This window comes from Hemicordylus capensis, chromosome 9 (genome assembly GCF_027244095.1).
Source record: "Hemicordylus capensis ecotype Gifberg chromosome 9, rHemCap1.1.pri, whole genome shotgun sequence".
Lineage (NCBI taxonomy): Eukaryota > Metazoa > Chordata > Lepidosauria > Squamata > Cordylidae > Hemicordylus > Hemicordylus capensis.
In genome coordinates this window covers 4,826,418-4,845,856 of record NC_069665.1, presented here as the reverse complement: position 1 = coordinate 4,845,856, position 19,439 = coordinate 4,826,418, and the positions used below count along the sequence as shown (strand labels likewise).

The window sequence follows — 19,439 nt, the reverse complement described above, 5'->3', positions numbered from 1 at the left end:
ACCCCTTGAAATCCCCCACCCCTGAGTTACAGTACTACCTGCATATACTTCATAACCTTGTGGGTTTCCAAATCCTTGTGTGTAAATCTTTGTAGATATATCATGTACAAGCAACCACTTTGTATATAATTGTGCTTTGGCAACGTACTGTATGCTTTGGTAGTTTGTTGGTTCAATAAAAAAACTTATCCTTTTTAAAAAAAATAAAAAAATCTTGTCCTATCTTGGAGAAGCCAGGGAGGGAACTTGAAACCTTCTGCTCTTCCCAGAGTGGCTTCATCCCCTGAGGGGAATATCTTGCAGTGCTCACAGATTAAAGGAAGAAGTGTCGGAAGATGAAGACTATCCTGGCTGGAAAATTTGCAGGAATGGTTTGGATGCACATCCTGACAACCTTTTAGAGCAGCGGCATCCAAAGTCAGAATAGCTTAATAATAACCTCCGGTAGGAGAAAGCAGCTGAAGAAGATCCCTAGTGAGGCAGCTTTTTTGGTGCCTACCTCTTGGCTATATCCTTCCGTATTTCATGTCCCTCTGGCCCATGCATTCTCTGGACCCTGTCCCCTTGTTCTTGCTATTCTGACCTGGGCAGCCTCACACTAGAACAAAGGTTCCCAGCGGTTGCTGGACTAAAACTTCCATCATCTCCACAACAGCCAGACCATTATAGTCCAACTCCATCACAAGGTTAAGAACCCCTGCTCTAGTAATTATTTTATTTATGTATTCAGTTTTTTATACCGCTTTTCATAATGCATCTCAAGGCAGTTTACAAAAATTAAAATACAATAAAAATCCATAAAAGTTGCATCTAAAACTAAAACCTTAAAATCAGTGAAACAGTAAAAACCATAAAACACCAAAAACCAACCACTAAAAAGAAAAACAGAACAGGAAAGCTGAGAGACTTGGCAGCCCCTAAGGGTCTTCCGTTTATTTATTTTTTAAACGGCCAAAGATATTTAATTGTTCTGGTGCTTGCCTCCTTCAAGCACTTAGCCCACCGTCTCATCTCTTTTCCACTCCTCCAAGCCTGGTCTGTGTTCTGTGCTTTCTTGACCTGCAGTCCCCAAGGTCAACCTTACAGTGTCCTCACTGCAGAAACAAGTTAGCATTGCTTTTCCTGATCAAAAAAGTGTTAATTCTAAGCGTAAATGCCGGTCTCTTGTGATTCTCTGAAATCATGTTTTTTCTATTGTTGCAGGTGATTGAAGTTTATGACTTGACTAAAGTGAAGTTAAAATATTGGTAAGTGCCGAGGCAGCATTGCTTGTAGCCACCTTTTTCTTATTCCAACTATTGGGTTCCAGCAAAAAAAGATGGTTTCTGTGAGTGATTTGTAAGGGTGGTTTGGTGTTTGGTGTTTTTTTTAAGCTTTTGGCTATGGAAATGAGAAATCTTTCTGTGAAACTGTTGTTGAACAAGTCATTAGCTAACATATCCACTGTGGTGGTTGTAAAGTACGTGAGATAACTGCAAAACATTTTAGGGCTGTTCTCAAGACCCTGTACCCCCCCGTATAGGCCAGCAGAGCACCCAGCCAGGTTAGGAGGGCTGCTGGGCGTGCTCCCCATCAGCAGCGGTGTGTTTGTGATCAACAAGGGTAGGAGGAGGAGAGAGTGATTGTGGGGGAGTTGGGAACTGGGTAGGACGAGCACGGCCAACCCACATTCTGTCCCCTGCATTTTATAGAGGGTGGACAAAAAGCTGTCCTGTACAGCTCCCGGCCCCCACACGTTCATTCTCTCCTCATTCGACCCTGATCTTTGAAAACACACAGTAGGGATGTGCATGGAACTGAACGGGCCTGGGTCCGGTCCTGTCCCGCTGTCGGGCTGGCTCGAGGGGTTTGACAGGTATCCTTGTAAAGGGGAGTCCGGCAAGGATTCCCCTTTACAAGTAAACAGCTAATTGCCGGGGCAGGGGGAAAGGTAGCCTTTTAGTAGTTTACCTTTAAAAACAAGCCACCGCGGGGGCGGCAGCGGCAGTGGGGGGCTCCTTCCACCACCACACACACACACACCCCATGCCGACCTCCCGAGTGACTGGGCGGCCACACTGCGACCCATTTTGGGCCTCAATGGCTGAAACAGAGGGGACTCTTTCCACCCCCGGTCTCCCAAATGATTGGGTGGCTGCGCTGCCACTGTGTGGAAGGAGCCGCCGCCTCTGTCACCCGCCCTGCCGCAACTACCCAAGTGAGGCCCGAAACAGGCCACAGCATGGCTGCCCGGTCGCTTGGGAGGCCGGCGGGGGAGTGGAAAGAGCTGCCACCATCACAGCATCCCCCGCTGCCACAGCTTGTTTTTTAAAGGTAAGCTACTAACAGGCTACCTTCTCCTTCCCAGCTTCCCACCCCTCGGCATTTAGCCCTTTACTTGTAATTTTGACGGATTCCCCTTTGCAAGGATACCCGTCGAGCCAGCTTCTGAGGCGGGGGCTTGGCTTGACTCGTCCTCAGACCAGCTCCCCTTGCATATCCCTCGCGCACAGCCGCCAATCAGGAGCGTGCCTTGCTCTTCTACATTGTCTGGGCGCTCCCGAGAATAGCCCGTTTGTGTGTTAAAAGAAGCTATAGTTCTTCTAAGCAAGACTGACTCCAGAGTAGAGTAGAGTAGAGTTGCCATCCCCCCCCCCCCCGAATTCTGGGTTTCACCCGGATTTTAAGCATCTCACCCAGATTGCTTAGCCCACCCTGATTCGCCTGGATTTCAGCTTTCTTTCTTTTTTAAAGCTAAGCTCTAGCCTTTGTAGAAGCGGAGTTATGGAGCACAACATGCAGTCACTCTCCTGCTCAAAAATTATTTTCAAGCCGATTTACATAATATGCAAATTAGGCACCCGAATCTGGAAAGCCAGGATAGGGCAGCCCCACTCCAGAGTCCTCTTCCTCTTGCTCAGCACTACCCCGAGTAGCTCCCTTGGAGCAATCATGTATTCTGGGGAAATTCACGACACTCCTAGATTCTCAGGCCAGGCCAGGCCAGGCCACCCTCCACGCCCCATCTTCCTGCCATGCAGAATGGCCGCCGTCGCACCCTTTCCAGTTTGACTGGTTACAAGAAGTTTGCCTCTTGAGAATGTTGACTGGAAGCAGTCCGGGGCGGGGGTGGGAGGAGAGGAAGGGAGCCCAAATGCCTAGGGAGCATTCCTGACTCACTCTTCAGTCCCCAAAACATTTAAAATCCAGACAGTTCTTGCATAATCTCAGGGCTGATCTATATTAAAACAGTTTATATAGAAGAAGATAGACTTCTGTCCCCAAAAACACACAAGATGGACACCAGCAACAGCCCCTGGAAGGAATGCTGTGTCAGGACTGGACAATTGCAAACCTACCCACCCACCTACCCCGCAAAAAGGGGAATCACCACTTTGTAAAGAGAATCACTACTTTGAAAGGCACCTCTTCCCAATTAGCAGGGGTATCTGTTTAATTAACATGGTTTACCCCCCCCCCCAAAAAAAAAAAATCCTGGTAATGAGGCTTTGATGGTGTTGAGAATTCTGCATTGGAGATCTCTTGCTCCTCATCCCTCCCTGGAGAGAGGGAATTACTGTTATACCAGTCGAGGTCTGTAGTAAAGATATGCCCTCTGCCATTTGAATATTTGGGGCTTGCTCTTCTAAGAATGATCTACCAGTTGATTTTGTGTGCATTCTAACAATACAGAAAGAAGGGTAGCTGAAAGATATAAAAAGCAGAACTTGGCTTTAGAAATGGTTTCATGCCTGTCCTGCGAAACAGCTTGGTCTACTCAGTGAGGCAGGTAATTGAAGCAAAAGCCACTCTTCTTTCCCCTGTGATTAAAAATGTATTGAATGTACATTTGAGTGTCTCTTTCTTGGTGGCTTTCCAAAAGGACTTCATTCAAAAATCCCACAGCATATTTAGCAAGCAATATAGAATAGAGTATTTTACTTGAAATGCTAGATCACTGGGTGATGGGATACTCTGCTTTGCATGCAAAATATTCATTTGGGGTTCAGTCCTTGGCATCTCCAGGTAGGCCTTGGAGAGACTCTTGCCTGAAACCTCAGTGAGCTGCTTCCAGTCAGTGTAGACAAGACTGAGCTAGCTGGACCAAGGCTCTGACTTGGTTTAAGGCAGCTTCCTACATTCCCAGTCTGTGTAACAGGGATCATGATCTACGTCCCAGAGCTGCTGTGAAGAAAGATGAGATTAGAATGATTTTCAAAGGTGCTGGGACTTTGAAGCACTTATTAAGGGTGCTTTTGAACTAGTGCGCTGAATTTGCTGACTTGATATTGATTGTTTTTTGTCTTTCTTTCTTTCTTTTGCTCCCCGCACAGTGGTGTCCATTTTAACTCTCAGGCTATTGCTCCAACCATAGAACAAATTGATCAGTCCTTTGGAGCAACACATCCAGGAGGTGAGTTGTCGTTCCTGCCGTCATCCACATGTGGGGACATGATCCACATATTTGTTTTTAGATCTATTTATTCTGTGTTAATTAAAAACAGCAAAGCGGCTTGCAACCACAGGCTTCAGAAACAATAAAAACCCCATAAAACAGAAATAAAAATTGTTGTGGTTTATTAATACAGCAAGAGCCACAAAGTTAGGGAGCCAAGTGCCTTCCTAAATACATGTAAAAAGGATTTGGTGCTGTTGAAAGGTGGCCAGGGAGAGAGTGCGGTGGATCTCCTTGGGGAGGGTGTTCTACCAATGAGGTGCAGTGCCTGAAAAGGCTCTGTCTCTCTCATGACTGCCTTACACCTTGCTGGTAGAGTCTCGTCCCTGAGCTTTCATCAGAATTGATAGCAAGGTGGATCAGAGAGTTAAAACGTTTCAATGCAAGAGATGCTTAAAAGTAATAGAGTACAGCCCAGGTCTGCGCTCTGTAACCCATCATTTTAGGCAATACTGAACTAGAGAGACCAATTGTCTGACTCCTGGTGGGTCTCAATGAAATTGCTGCCTGTTTAAACGTCAAATCTTGAGGCATTTATATTGTGTGATACAGTCTTTAAATTAATTACCAAAGGACAGAACAGATGACAGACCCCCACCCCCACAGCGCTGAAGTTTGTATGGAAACATCACGCTTCTGACCTTTGATATGTACACTCCTTGTCCCATGGTCATCTCTTGTCAAACAGGTTTTGTAGGTTTCTGTAGGGCTTCAGAAACTTGCGCAACCTGTTGAACCAGAGGCTACAGTACAGCAAAAGAGATGTGTGGACACCTCATAGGAAACAATGCCTTTCTCATATTACCTTCAGCTCGCTCTCTGTCCAATCAGTTGTGTGCAGATTAATTCAGGAGAGGCAAAGCAGTTGGTGATGCATTTTTCTTTTGTTGTTGTTGGTTTCTGCCTCCAATTGCTTGGAACTACTGAATCCCAGTCGGTGTTTTGGACAGTGGGAACCTTTCCTGCCCCCCTTTCCACAGGAGCTTGAGGTGCAAAATTAAAAAGCGCCCTTAGACAGAAATCCTTTTGCCCTTTAAACTTTAGCAAGTGCTCCCATGGATGGGAACTGGCGCAGCTTGTATATAATCAAGATATACAACCTGGCACAGCTTGTATATAATCAAGACATTCAATGTGGCTTGGCTGTGCTAGCAAAGCTCTTCCCAGATGCGTCTTGCTCAGAAGCCTTCAGTTTTCACATGAGAGGCTTAAGTAACCCTCTTACTGTAAGTCTAAACATAACTATTGGCAGTGGCATTTTTGAGTGAATGGCCGGAAGGCAAATGTAAACAGCTTAAAGTTTCCCCCCGGGATTGCAGTCTTCGTGAATTAAATTCTTCAGTCTTCGTGAAGAATGAGTTCTGGTTTTTCCAGGTGTGGATGATGAATGAGATCTCATCCTGGCTTTGCTTCTAATACTAAAGTGTAACAATAATGATAATTCTTGACATATGTCCTAAAGGCGTGTTATATATGTTGTTAGTGCTGTAGTTCTTGCAGTGTTTCCCTTTCATTTGGGAAGGTGAGGCGGTTGCCTCAGGTGATGGATTTTTGGGGTGGCAGCAGGGTGTCAAGATGTGCCCCATGGCTACCATTGGAGCAGCTCTTTGGGATCCTTTGCACCTCTTCTCACACTCCTTGCAAAGTTTGCAAAGCCTTGCACTTATTCTCATGCTCCTTGCAAAGTTTGCAAGAAGCACAAGGAGAGAAGAGGGGGCCACTAGTAGAGATGTAAAATAGGGATGTCCGTAACGTTCTGTGGTCAGAATATTCCATGCTCAAAATGGGCAGTTTCGAGTGTTCCAAGCTTGGAACAGAACACCCTTCAAATGAAGGGCCCGTTCCAAGCTCAGAACGGAACAGCCCGTTTTGAGTCAGAATGTTCCGAGCACCATTTTGGAATCCAAAACGGCACTCTTCTGGCCTCTGCACACATGTAGGGGCCATTTGGATTGTCAGCTCCACCGTGCAAATGGCCACTGCACGTGCCAAAATGGTGCTTGGAATGTTGCAACTCAGAATGGGCTGCTTGTTCCGATGGAACGTTCTGTGGATTTAGCATCCTATTCTGAGCTTGGAATGGAATGCTAGATCTGTTTCATGCACATGCCTAATGTGAAGGGCTTGGAGGGGAGGGGGGGAACTGTCCTGTCCTTCCCCCCAGAAAAAAACCGGGGGTGGGGAGTGGGAACAGGTTTCCCCCCAGTTTCCCCCCCCAGGCCTCCATTAGCAGCCTTCCCTCCGCCCTGCCCCCAACATCACTTTAAAAACTTGTTTTTTTTATATTGGGCTGGCCCCACCAGGAGGGCTGAGCATGGCAGCAAGTATTTCATACGCAGAGTCACCTTGGCCCTGCCTTTGAAGCCTGGATGCCCAACCTTGGGTCGCTAGATGTTTTTGAACTACAATTCCCATACCCTCTTTGGCTGGGTGCGATGGGGTTTGTAGTCCAAAAAAATCAGGGAGCCCACGGTTGGGAACCCTACTTCAAAGGACTTTGCAGTCTTAAGTTTTAGGTGTAGGGGAGACCGCAAGGGGGGTGAGAGGAATAGTCACAAGGGAGCGAAGAGTAGTAAAGATCATGTGGACAAATGCAATGACACAGGCTTGTGTTTTATTGGGCTGGGGATGAGGACTCCGAGTTAAACCCATACATTTCCCAAGAGGGTGCCATCAAAGCAATGTCTATTTCAACACTGTTTGGGCTTTTATGCTGTATTTAGACTGTGGGATATCCAGGGATAACTCCAGCTTCTGGCTTGTTTAAATGCTCATGTGGTGAGTTGGAGGTTGAAATGACTGGAAAGAATAAGCAATCCCTAGTGAGCGCCAGAGCTCCTGACATTTGGAACAAGTGCTCATTCAAACAGTATGGATGCAACAGAAGCAGTGGCTTCTAGTGAGCAAGCTGCACAGTGGCCCTGCATAGTAGGTAGCAGGAGAGCCGAAACCCCCTAGCAGTCTTGGTTTGAAAAGATGAGTGTGGGAATTTCAGGATAGCAATGCCTAAGTGTTCTTCTTATCTGCTTTTGAATTCTTCATAAGGTCAACAACAAATTATTATTGGCTGCAGTAGAGCACTGAGCTAACCGAACTCTGAAAGGTTTCACTCGTGAATGAGAAGCAGGGGCATTGCTTCAATGGCCCTGTACAGATCTAATATTCCCCAAAGAGTCATGGGTTGTAGCCTGACTCTTTGTCGCATGAGCACAATAATACTTGGATCAGTGATGTTCCCTGCACACTCCTCCCTAAGGCGGGCTCCCCGAGTCCCTTGAAAAATTTCTCTTGCCGATCGGGGCCCCTTTGTGTGGAATGCAGCATGGGGAGCTGCAGAAATCTCTGCTGAGGCACCCTTCTGCCAGCGCAGCTCTGCAAGTGGAACAGGCTTGCGTCCTGCTTCTAGGAATTTCACCCTCTCACTGCAGACCCCAGCTTTTCAAGGGGCGTGTGAAATCTCCTAGGGAGGGGTAGGTGGGAAAGATTGCTTGTAGGAGTGCTGCTGCACGCCTGCTATTGGGGAGTAAGCCTCCAGTTCCTCTCTTCTCCTTCGCACACAGATTCTCCCTTTCCTTCCATGGTTTGCTTCCATGCAGGTATGGCTGTAATTGAACAAGTGGGGGACAAGTGTCCCTGGGCACTGGAAGGGAGAGCCCACCAGCTGAGCGACAGCTTGCTCTTTGCTCCAAAGAAGATGGGGGGCAGAGGCCCATCTTCATGAGGGTCTGCAAACTGAGGAAGAGGAAGTACTTTTTCACACAGCACATGATTAATCTTTGGAATTCTCTGCCATGGGATGTGGTGATGATCACTAGCTTGGGTAGCCACGGGGTTTGGGGCTTGGACAAATTCGTGGAGGACAGCTCTATCAATGACTACTAGTCTGGTGTCTGTGGACCACTTCCAGCCTCAGAGGCATGATGGCTCTAAATACCAGTTGCAGGGGAGCAACAGCAGGAGAGAGGGCATCCACATACCTCTAGCCTGTGGGCTTCTTGGAGGCATCTGGTGGGCCACTGTGGGAAACAGAATGATGGACTAGATAGGCCTTGGGCCTGATCCAACAGGACTGTTCTTATGTTTTTGTTTTTAACTGTCTAAATAAATATTGAAGGTTCAACTGCTGTCACCATATTTTACTTTATTTTGTAGATTTTTTCCATTATTTAATAAAGAGCTAGCTATACAGTGCTGCCAGATTTGAAAGAAAGTAATTGCTGTTATATTTGTATCTATCTATAAATAATGTAGTTGTGTATGTGTTTTCCAGTGTACAACTCAGCTGAGCAACTTTTCCACCTCAACTTCAGAGGACTCTCGTTTTCTTTTCAATTGGACTCATGGACTGAAACTCCCAAGTATGAGGTCAGGAAACATGTTTATACATATTTGTATATATTAGGATATCAGTATATTGGGACCCCATATGTCAGATTAGAACTCCCATCATCCCCTGCTTCAATGGCATTGGGTCAGGGGATGATGAGAGTTGTAGTCCAACCACATCTCAGGGGACCCAACTGCTGATACTGTACTGCTTTTCAAGAAAAAATTCCCAAAGTGGTTTATATAGCAGGAGGAACACAAAGGTCTGTCCGAAAGGAGCTTTCAGTCTAAAAAGAAACACAAGGAAGATATATTGCTAAGCAAAGTAGACACCATATTTTGATATGCCTTGGCTCTCTTTAATAATCTGTAAGATACATGACCAAGTGTACTGTCAAGTTGGTGTCGACTCCTGGCACCCACAGAGCCCAGTGGTTGTCTTTGGTAGAATACTGGAGTGGTTTGCCGTTGCCATCTCTCATGAGATGATGCCTTTCAGCATCTTCCTGTATCACTGCTGCCTGATATAGGTATTCTCAGTAGCAAGCCATTACCTGTGGTTGCCACCAGCATTCCCTCTAACAGGGAATCCCAGATGTTGTTGACTACAATTTGCATAATTCCCAGCCAATCGCCATCACAGCTGGGGATGCTGGGAGGTGTAGTCAACAACATCTGGAATTCCCTGTTAGAGGGAGTGCTGGTCGCCACCAATCCCTTCTCTCTTCCCTCAGATCCTCTTCTGGCACACAGGCCGAGGGCTCAGGAGAGAAGTGGGTCTTCTGTCCTTTGGACTGGGAGATGGAGCCCTCTCTGACTGCTCAGAAAAGATCCTTGCTGTTTCTTCCCTTCTCAAAAATGGCAGTGAGTGAATGAATGAATATCTTTATTGTGGCACTTGACCGAATTTCAGCATTATAGTGCAGAATTTGCATTCAATGCAGTTGGTACAGTCTGTCAGTTGTCATGATTACAATTAGATAAAAGGTTGCCTAAGCCAGGGACACATCCTTACCTAATTGATAGGGAGAGCTTTCACCACTACTTGACAAATCTTGTATGCAATGGCACAAAATTTAGCAACAGAAGAGGTAACGTATATAATCTTATCTGCAAGAGGATAGGTTACATAAAAATCCATTGGTCTTCCTGTAAGATCTCTAAAAGGGGTAAAATCCATTTGCTACGTGGAATGCTATAAGATTTACAATAGAGTAGAATATGGGCCAGATTTTTCAACTTCTTCTGATCCACAAGAACACTTACGTAGGTGATAGGTTATCTTTTTGTCTCTCCCCTCCAACCAAGCTGATAGGAAAACATTATAAGGTGCTAAGGTAAAAAGGCTCTCTGATGGGTTGGACATGTCAGATTATAAAAATAGCTTGCTGGAGCGAAAATTGAGGTGACCTACCAATTCTTGATACAGTTGGGGCGTTTACTTCTCTCCTCTTGTGATTCAATATCTAGAAGATGTTGCAAAAATGGCAGTGGAAATGAGACCTCTGGGGAAGAGAGCTGTGCAGTGCTGGGTGTCCTGTTCACCTGGGGGCTGGGGGCCGCTTGCCGCTGGCGAGCTGGCAAGTGGATTTGTAGATGCCTCGTTCCTGCTAACCACAGTTCAATCTAAAACCAGAGATTGAAAGCACTGTGCTTTGAAACTATCGCAATGCTAGTTCAGGCGTTCTGTTTGATTTACATACCCTGATTCTTCCAAGAGTCGGCACTCAAGGCAGTGTGGACATCACAGTAGGCCTCCTACCTAGGAAAGGGCAGCAGCAGAATTGCATGAGTCTATAGAGTGCTCTTACGGTTTGCCCATTGCTCCCTGTGACATCTGAACCAAATGTTAGGGCAGGGGTAGGCAACTCTGGCAAAAAAGTTTTAGAACAGAGAATTTGGGACCTGGAGAAACAAAGGGACCTGAGTAGGGTCTCTGTTGGAGTTTATAATGATTACTTTTCAAGTTACCCATTTCTGGCAAATTATCTGTACTTGTCTGCTCTGACACAAAGGAGAGCATTCTCCCAGGCTCAGTTTAATGTTTTGCCATCTATGGTTTTGGAGGGAAGGTATAGGGGTGTTCCTCCTAAGGATCGACTATGTCCCTGTGTTGCAGATGTGGTAGAGACAACTGCACATGTGCTTTTATACTGTACCTTTTACAAAACTATCCGTACCTCCTGGCTCGAATCTTACTTGAGCAAATTTCCGGGACATCAGAATGAGTTCTATGTTGAGCTCTTCCTGCCAGGTCGGCAAAAGGAAATTGCCATGGCTACGGCTAGATTTTGTGCAGCTGCTATAAAAATAAGAAATGTTTTAACAAGATTTTAATTGATGGTATGCATTATTCTTTTTTCTTGTGATAATTGTTCTATTGCTGCTTGTTGTACGTATGCTATGTTTGGTCTTGTACAGTAAGTAAATAAATAAAAACCCTGGCTTTCCAAGTATTTCCCATGAAAACTGAAATCATTGCCATCTCTTTCTTGCCCAGCCAAGCTGTGGGCAGGGCTAACCTTTCATGTGAACTAAACTTCGCCGTGTGACCTGAGTTCAGCTGAGGTTTGTGCTATGAGATAATGTCCTCCTGCCATCCGACTGTGGAGGGAGTTTCCATCCTGTCTCATGTATTGAGTTTCTTTTAAAATTCAGAACATGTCACAAGACAAGAAAGCAGCAGCCATTCTCCCGGTTGGGAGAAGTTTCGAGAACTCGTAGCCTGTCAGCCTGGAATGCAGAAATCTCTCTCTGCGCAAAAGCATCTGGGCTGGGCTGAAGTAGGGCAGGATAATAGAAGTTAGGGATGTGCAGCCAGGGTCTTGTCGGCATTCGTATGCAGTGGGGAAGAAGCCATTTGTGAAGCCCCAGAGGATACTTTGGCGTAAGGCCCACATTTCATTTTGCCATGAATGGACTATCCTTGCTGCTTTGTTGAGTTTTAGTTTTGCAGTCTAGAGAGATCAAGTGTTGTGAGCATGTGCAAATCATCCTGACCCATACAACTGCAGTTGTCTAAAGAACTCTCATGTTTATGCTTACAGCTGGGTGTGTTGTGCAATCATAAGTAATTTTGTTTTATCTCCATAGCCAAACTTTGCCCATGGCCTGGCTTCTCTGCAGATCCCTCATGGTGCAACTGTGAAGCGCATGTATATCTACAGTGGAAACAGTCTGCAGGATACCAAGTAAGTAATCCTTGGATTGGGGAAAATATCCTGCAATTGATAAATAGGGAGAGCCATCCTCTGTTCTCTTGTGTGCACAGAATTACACAAATGCTGGCTATTTGTGGCATCTTCTTAAAAATTCAAATATTATTCAGTTGTTTATTTGGTCTCTCATCTTGTCTTTAAGCTTTTTCAGACATGCTTAACATATAGGATCTGTTTTTCAGTTTAACCATTCCAGGTTACAAAAGGCGATAATGAAGGAATTGAATGTTTGGTCCCAGTTATTGTTGTGGTTAGGTTCAGTGAAAATGAATCTTTTCCCAAGGATATTTGTTTTTATTTCTGAACATTCCTTTAAAATGTGTTTATTTCTGAATGTTCTTTCCTAGACCAGATATACCAGGTTGGGCAACTTTGGCTCTTTAGCTGTTGTTGAACTACAACTCCCATCACCCCCTGCCAGTTTATTGTGGTGAGGGGTGATGGAACCCTACCTGTGGATTAAACTGAATTTTATGTGGCAGACCAAGGCTGTTTACATTCAAATTAAATGAAGGAGTAGATATGCCTAATGTCAAAATGTGTTGTTTGATTTAAAGATTAGCAACAATATCTGACTGATTGATTCTAGACAAAAACACAATTAGCAGAAGAGCTAAAGCATCTGCTCACTAACTTAATTTTATTAGCTTATGATTTGATAAAACAATATTGTGTTATAGAATTGGTTACCCACACTGACTCTCAGTAGCACATGCATTGCATCCTCAAGGAAATAACCTCTGATTGGTACAAACAGGTCTGGACTAACCCTGGAGATGGAGTTATGGGTATAACTATGGTTTGTCAATTGATCATGCCAAACCATAGTTGGCACAAGCCATGGTTTGCAAACCCACTTCAGATCATGGTTCTGATTAGGGGTATGCAGAGCTGGTTCTATTCAAACCTGGTTCATATAGAACTGGGCCAGTTTGACCGGTTTGGACTCAAACCAGGCTGGACCAGTGTTCCCTCTAAGGCGTGTGCATGTGTGCACGCACACACATTTTTTGATGTCCGCTCAGTTAATTTTCGATCCTGCTCAGGTTGAATCAGGAAGGCCCCACCCTGAATGCATGTGTGCACACACTGCCTTGATACTGCTGCCCAGAACAAAATTCATTCTGCACACAGATGAAAAAAATTAGAGAGAACACTGGACTGAAACACACACACACACACACACACACACACACACACACACACACACACACAAAGAGGTGCCAGTCCAAGTTTGAGCCAAACCAGCCCCGGTTCTAACGGAACTGGTTTGGAACCGGTCCCCCCACCCCCACCCCCAAAAGATAATCCTCAGTTAAAATACTTCTAAAATATATTGCTTGGTAGCTAAGTTAAAGCGAGAAAGTGATCTGTTTACCTACAGAAGCTGATGGCCTCAATTGTAACTGTATTACAGTTTTATTTTTCTGGCTGTTTGACATAGATGGAGTAGATGCTAGGTCCTCCTGATCAAGCCTTGTTTTTGTAGAACTGGATGCTTGCCGTACTCTGCTGTGTCTCCCAGATGTGCTAAGGATGAGTTAGGGTTACTTCCTTAAATTGCACTTGTAAGTTGGCATGAGAAAGGCTGTGGGAAGCAGTTTAGGTCTTGGAGTCCAGTTCTGAATGCCTTTTTTTTTTTTTTTTGGCGCTCTTATTTTCAGGGCTCCTCTGATGCCCCTCAGCTGTTTCCTTGGAAATGTGTATGCAGAGAATGTTGACGTGTTGAGAGATGGTACTGGGCCCTCAGGTTTACGGCTTCGCTTGCTCACTGCAGGTATCATTGCTGAGCGGAGGCATTGGTGCTGCTGTTCCTTCCAAAGGCACGGCCGTGGAGGTGACCACGCACAGCTGATAGGGCCGTGTATTTCGAGAATATCAAGGCATATCAAATAGTTTGTTCTGAATTCTCCCGCCCCCACACAACATAAACACTCTTGTGTATTGGAGGGGAACTCTGATAGTCCAGGAAATATTGCTTCAGTTGATTCCAAAACTCACTGCAAGACCCTTACCAGCCATGAAAGTTCTCTGTTTTGTGTACAGATGTCTGTTCCCCTTGGAACACAAGAAGCTGCCTTATACCAAGTCAGACCATTGATCCTTCTAGCTCAGAACTGCCTCCTCTGACTGCCAGTGGCTCTCCAATGTTATAGGCAGGAGTCTCTCCCAGCCCTACCTGGAGATGCAGCCAGGGAGTGAACCTGGGGCTTTTTGCATGCAAGCTGCTGCTCTTTTACAAGCTACTGCCCCATCCCACCCAGTGTGCCCTCTAACAGGGATTCCCAGATGTTGTTGACTACAGCTCCCATAATCCCCAAGCAAAAGCCACTGCGGCTGGGGCTTCTGGGAGTTGTAGCCAATAACCTCTGCGAATCCCTCATAGAGGGAACAGTGATTTCAACCATAAGGGGAATATCTTACAGCACTGACATGGAGTGTCCCATCCAAATGCAAACTAAGGTGGATCCTGCTTAGCATTGGGGACCATTTGTGCTTGCTACTACAAGACCAGCTCTCCTTGAAATAAATTACATGCACAGACCTTGAAACATGCAAGAGCTGGGAAGGATTGCCAGGGCAGGACTAAAAAGGAAATAGGGTGAATATAAGAAAATCCCTTAAACCAAATCAGACGCATCAGTACTTTTTACACTGACTGGCAGCAGCTCTTCAGAGTTTTAGGCAGGGGGGACTTCTCCAGCCCTATCTGAAAATGCCAGGGATTGAACTTGGAATCTTCTACATGCCTATCACGTGCTCCTACAATTAGATAGAACAGAGCATGATTAAAATGAAAATTTGCAGTAAGTGTAAAAGCATGGCGAAAACTCTTAATGAAGCCAGCGCTTCTTTTTTTTTGAAAGAGTAAAATGATTCCTTGCCCTCTCTTCCCCCTAATTTCTCACCCGCACTGTGATATTTCTCACGGTGTTTCACAGTAAGATTGCAGGGCTGCAGAATTACAGGGCTGCAAAACAAGTCACTAGACATCTTGGAAACAATAGAAAAAGAGTTTAATAATAATAATAATAATAATAATGGTTCTGAGGGGAAATTGAATATGGTTTGTTTTTTTAAATCAACGTGTCGAGGGCAAATGTGTTAATGGCATCAACAGCTTCAACAAATCCCTTCTGTCACCATGTTCTCTTGGTAATTTTGTGAGTTCAGCATCACAGAATTAAGGGCGTTGATTTTAATTGTTCTTAATAAGGGTTAGGGTGACTGCAACTGTAGTCGATTTTGCTTCTGAATTTTGCTTCTGTCTTTTCAGAGGTTGAGAAAGGAGAGCCGCCTAGGACAGGGATCATATATCCTGGTATAGTAGGAAGGCGTTAGCTATTATCCAGATAATATAAATGGTTTTGAAAAGACATTTTTTCAAGGTAGAGTGTAAAGTCTAGATAACATACATGCCTGTGGTTTCAAAAGAGAATTGTTGGATGTATTAGCTGCCCATTAGGCTTAGATGTTGAAGGTTCACATCAAAATTGAATTTCAGCATTAGGCACAGATATCTCATAAAGAACAGGAGTCCACTGAAGTCACAGTATAACATGGTATAATGTGTTGGACTGTGGCCAAGGGGACCTGAGTTCAAATGCCTGCTTAGCCACGAAGTTCAGTGGGTAAGCTTCAAACTGTCACTGTCTGTCCCAGCCCAACTTGCCTCCACAAGTTACTGTGTTGATAAAAGAGGGGAGAACTTGTCTGCCGCTCTGAGCTCCTTGGAAGAAGGTGAAATTAAAATGTAATTAATGAAAATAATATCTAATATGGCACTTTGGGACACTTCTTTATAGAAGGGTAGTGCTGATCATCTAAAGCGTTGTTCGTAGCTGTTTGGTTTTTAAATTTATTTTATTTGTTTAACCCATTTTTAAACCTCCTTTCTAAACTCTGTTTATGCAAAGTGGCTTGCTTACGTCAGTAAGCACTAAGATAAGGAACAAGAAATCCATAACGGAAGCAGTGTTGCAAACAAACAGCAGAGTATGACAAAATAAGATCAGCAGTAAAAATATGCTCCCAATCTTGGGTCCCCAGATGCTGTTGGATTGCAAGTCCATCATCCCCAGTCTTAACTCAAAAACCAGCTGAAATAAAAAATGGTTTTTAGCCTGTTGTGAGGGCCTATCAGACCTCCTTGGGTAAGCTATTCCAGCCTTGGCACCACAACCAGTAAGGCCATGTTGCTGGCTGCTTCCAATCGGATTTGAGCTACCGACAGACCAGAGAGCAAGGTCTGCTCTGACAATCTCAAGGCTAGGGCAGGTTCATATGGGTGCAAAGTGGTCCTTACGGTAACTTCATCCCAGTTACCTTAGGGAACATCTACACCCTGTGACCCTGCCTGAGATTAAAAACCTACCTTTATGCAGTGAAAAGTGTTCTGTCACGTTGGTCCTTCTTAAACATCAGTGGATACAATTTCCCTTTCCCCTCCCAATGCACAATGTACCTCATCACAGAATTGATTCTGCTCTTCAGTCAGCTCAACCAGTTAAAAAACAAGAGAGAGATTGGGTTCAAGATCATTTTCTCTGGTCTATATTCAATAGATTAGCTTTTAACTCTGTTTTCTACAATGTTGTAAACTTCTTTCCTAATCTGACTGTATTAATGTTCAATGGCTTTCAAGTTACACCTCCCTGAAGTTGTTTGGAAGATTCTGAAAATTTCCTATAAGATTCCTGTCCTTTTAATATTTTTAATTGCCACCCTATTAGTTAACACAAAGGTCCTCATTCTCAAACTTCAGTCCCCAGATGTTGCTGGACTACAGCACCCAAAGACCATAGTGCCTGGGGGTGATGGGAGTCCAGGAACATCTGGGGGGTCAAGTTAGCGAGCCCCTGAATAAGTTCCTAGACTGCAGGCCATACAAATGTTTTGGAAACGTCATATCCCACAAGTCACAAACAAATCTGCTTCTGTTCTCTCTCTCCTTCAGGTTGTGGCCCTGGAGTATTAGCGGATGCCAAGATGCGGGTATTTGAGCGCTGTGTGTATTTTGGTGATTCGTGCCAAGATGTTCTGAGCACTTTAGGGTCTCCTCACAAAGTTTTCTACAAGTCTGAAGATAAGGTTAGACCACCAGCAATCTGTTAATGTAGATTATCTTCTCATTTGCACTCTAAGACTTCTAGCAGTCCATGCTTTTCAGTGTCTTCAGATGCTTAAAGTTCCCTTGTAAATGCTGAGCTTCCAACTGCCCAGTTACAGTAAATGCATCAGTAAATGCATGGCCTTCTCTCTCACCCCAGAAGATCTTTTTCACCCCTGACATGTCTGATCATCCATGCCAAGTTGCCTGCTTTATTCTTTGGCCTCGCTCTCCCAAATGTCTGAGCTGTACCACTTCAGATTTTGCAGGTGGAAGAAAAACTGAGACGAGAGGTAAAGAGGGATGGCCTTATTTCAGTCAAAAGAAAATAGTGGACTTAGGAGGGAGTTGGAATGTGATAGATTAAGGAGATTCTCAGAAGTGCTGAGTGAAGAGCTGGGTGATGGAGTTAGTCTGGAGAGAGGGGTGGGAATAAGTTGCCTGCCCCCACTGCCGCCACCACATGGACGCAGTATTTTCAAGTTCTGCTGAGTGTGTGCCCTACTCCCAGATATTCAAAGCACCCCGTGGCAGTCATGCCTGTTGAGACCCAGCAAGGTTCTAATTACTGCTCTAGTTTATTAATTACTGATATTAAATTATTGATTTAGTTAATTAAAATTAACTCTTTATTACTTACTACTAGTTATTAATAGTATTGATACTGTTATTAATGTACTCCATTTAATCGATATGTCAGTGATGCAATGAGCATATTAACTCCAAACTCTTAACAAAAAGACCTTTTATTGCGCAAACAAAGAAAAACTAAAAGTTGGTAAACATAAAACAATAAGATGTTTCGGTGTGACACACCATCCTCAGTTAAGTAAAAACAAATGAGCACAGCTGAAAACCTCGGTTCCCCAGCTGTTAAATTCCTCAGATGTGATAACACACAGTTCCCTGACTGGTGGAGAGAGAATGAGTGGGGTGGGGGCGCGGGGGGGTGCACCTGGTTCTTCTCAGAGGCTAATAAACTTCGTAGCATCAGCCAGTGCCTCGCGAGCATTAATGTCAGGTCTCAGTTTGTCTATAAATAATGCTTCCTTGATTTTCCTCCTTTCCTTTCAATCCCTAAAATAGATATTTTTAGTGGGCACCATTTGGCCTTCATGCTCAATCCTCATATGCAATGACCAGGGTTTCGTTCTCTTTGCACAATGCCTCATATCTGATAGATGTTCTTTATATCTATCTTTCAGTGGCCTGCAAGATTCCCCAATATAGAATGAAGTGCAACCTAAGCATCAGAGAGCCAGTGTGGTGTAATGGTTAGAGTGCTGGACTAGGACCGGGGAGACCCGAGTTCAAATCCCCATTCAGCCTCATGAGACTTGCTGGGTGACTCTGGGCCAGTCACTTCTCTCTCAGCCTAACCTACTTCACAGGGTTGTTGTGAAAGAGAAACTCAAGTATGTAGTACACTGCTCTGGGCTCCTTGGAGGAAGAGCGGGATATAAATGTAAAAATAAATAAATAAATAAATAAATTTGTACCTTTCTTTCCACAGTTTCCTTCCCCCTGTTCACAAATTTCACAATCTTTCACATTTCCTATCAGTTGTTAACTAACAATTGCTTAAGTGCCATTGGTGCTGTGCAAACCACATTCACCTTAATTCTCTTTCTTTCCAAGATTCTCTGGTCTATTAAAACCAAAGGAGCCACTGAACGGCAGCTGTGGAGTCTGAAAGGCAGACTAGTCTTCTGAGTAATCTCAAATGTGAATTTCTTTTCAGATGAAAATCCATTCGCCCTCCCCTCACAAGCAGGTTCCTTCAAAGTGCAACGACTACTTCTTCAACTACTTCACACTTGGAGTGGTGAGTTGCAAGCTTTCAAAGCGATCGTTTTCTGCGCATCACTTTCATATTGCCTAGACTGTTTTAAGCGGTTGTTGTGGGCACCGGCATTGCCCATCTCACTCAGAGCTCTGTTGCTGGGCTGTTTGAACCTTGCTTTTTTATCCCTGCCTCTTTGGCTAATGATCTCTTTGGCAGCATCCGTGTGTCATGGTGCACATTCCGCATACTTGATTTTCAGTTTAGGAGGACCTTGTTACGGATTCCGCATCCGTGGTTTCACAGTTCCGCGGTCAGGCAATTGACACCTGATCGCAGTAGAGAAAACATAGGGAAAAACGGGGTGGGTTGGGTGGTTAAGTTCATGTGTTCATGGATCAGGGGTGGCCGTAATTTACCTCAGAGGTCATTTCTGGCCACAATTTTGTGATCAGGAGCCATTTTGTGGCTCGTTTTAAAAGGGGGGAAAACACCCCACTTTTTTACCCCCCAAATGGCAACATTGAGTCTCTTAGGGGGCATTGCTGGACTGCTAGGGACCCATGG

General features: G+C 44.7%; 1 protein-coding gene across 2 annotated transcripts in view; it reads left to right on the top strand.

The window, feature by feature from the left end:
- Positions 1-19,439, top strand: part of PHAF1 (phagosome assembly factor 1) — a 61,873-nt gene that overhangs the window by 32,851 nt on the left and 9,583 nt on the right. For both annotated transcript variants that reach the window (XM_053271319.1, XM_053271320.1), the window contains exons 5-11: positions 1,204-1,247; positions 4,314-4,393; positions 8,706-8,800; positions 11,855-11,952; positions 13,644-13,756; positions 16,937-17,070; positions 18,831-18,914. In XM_053271319.1, the coding sequence (XP_053127294.1) occupies positions 1,204-1,247; positions 4,314-4,393; positions 8,706-8,800; positions 11,855-11,952; positions 13,644-13,756; positions 16,937-17,070; positions 18,831-18,914 (648 nt within the window). The remainder of the gene's footprint in view (positions 1-1,203; positions 1,248-4,313; positions 4,394-8,705; positions 8,801-11,854; positions 11,953-13,643; positions 13,757-16,936; positions 17,071-18,830; positions 18,915-19,439) is intronic.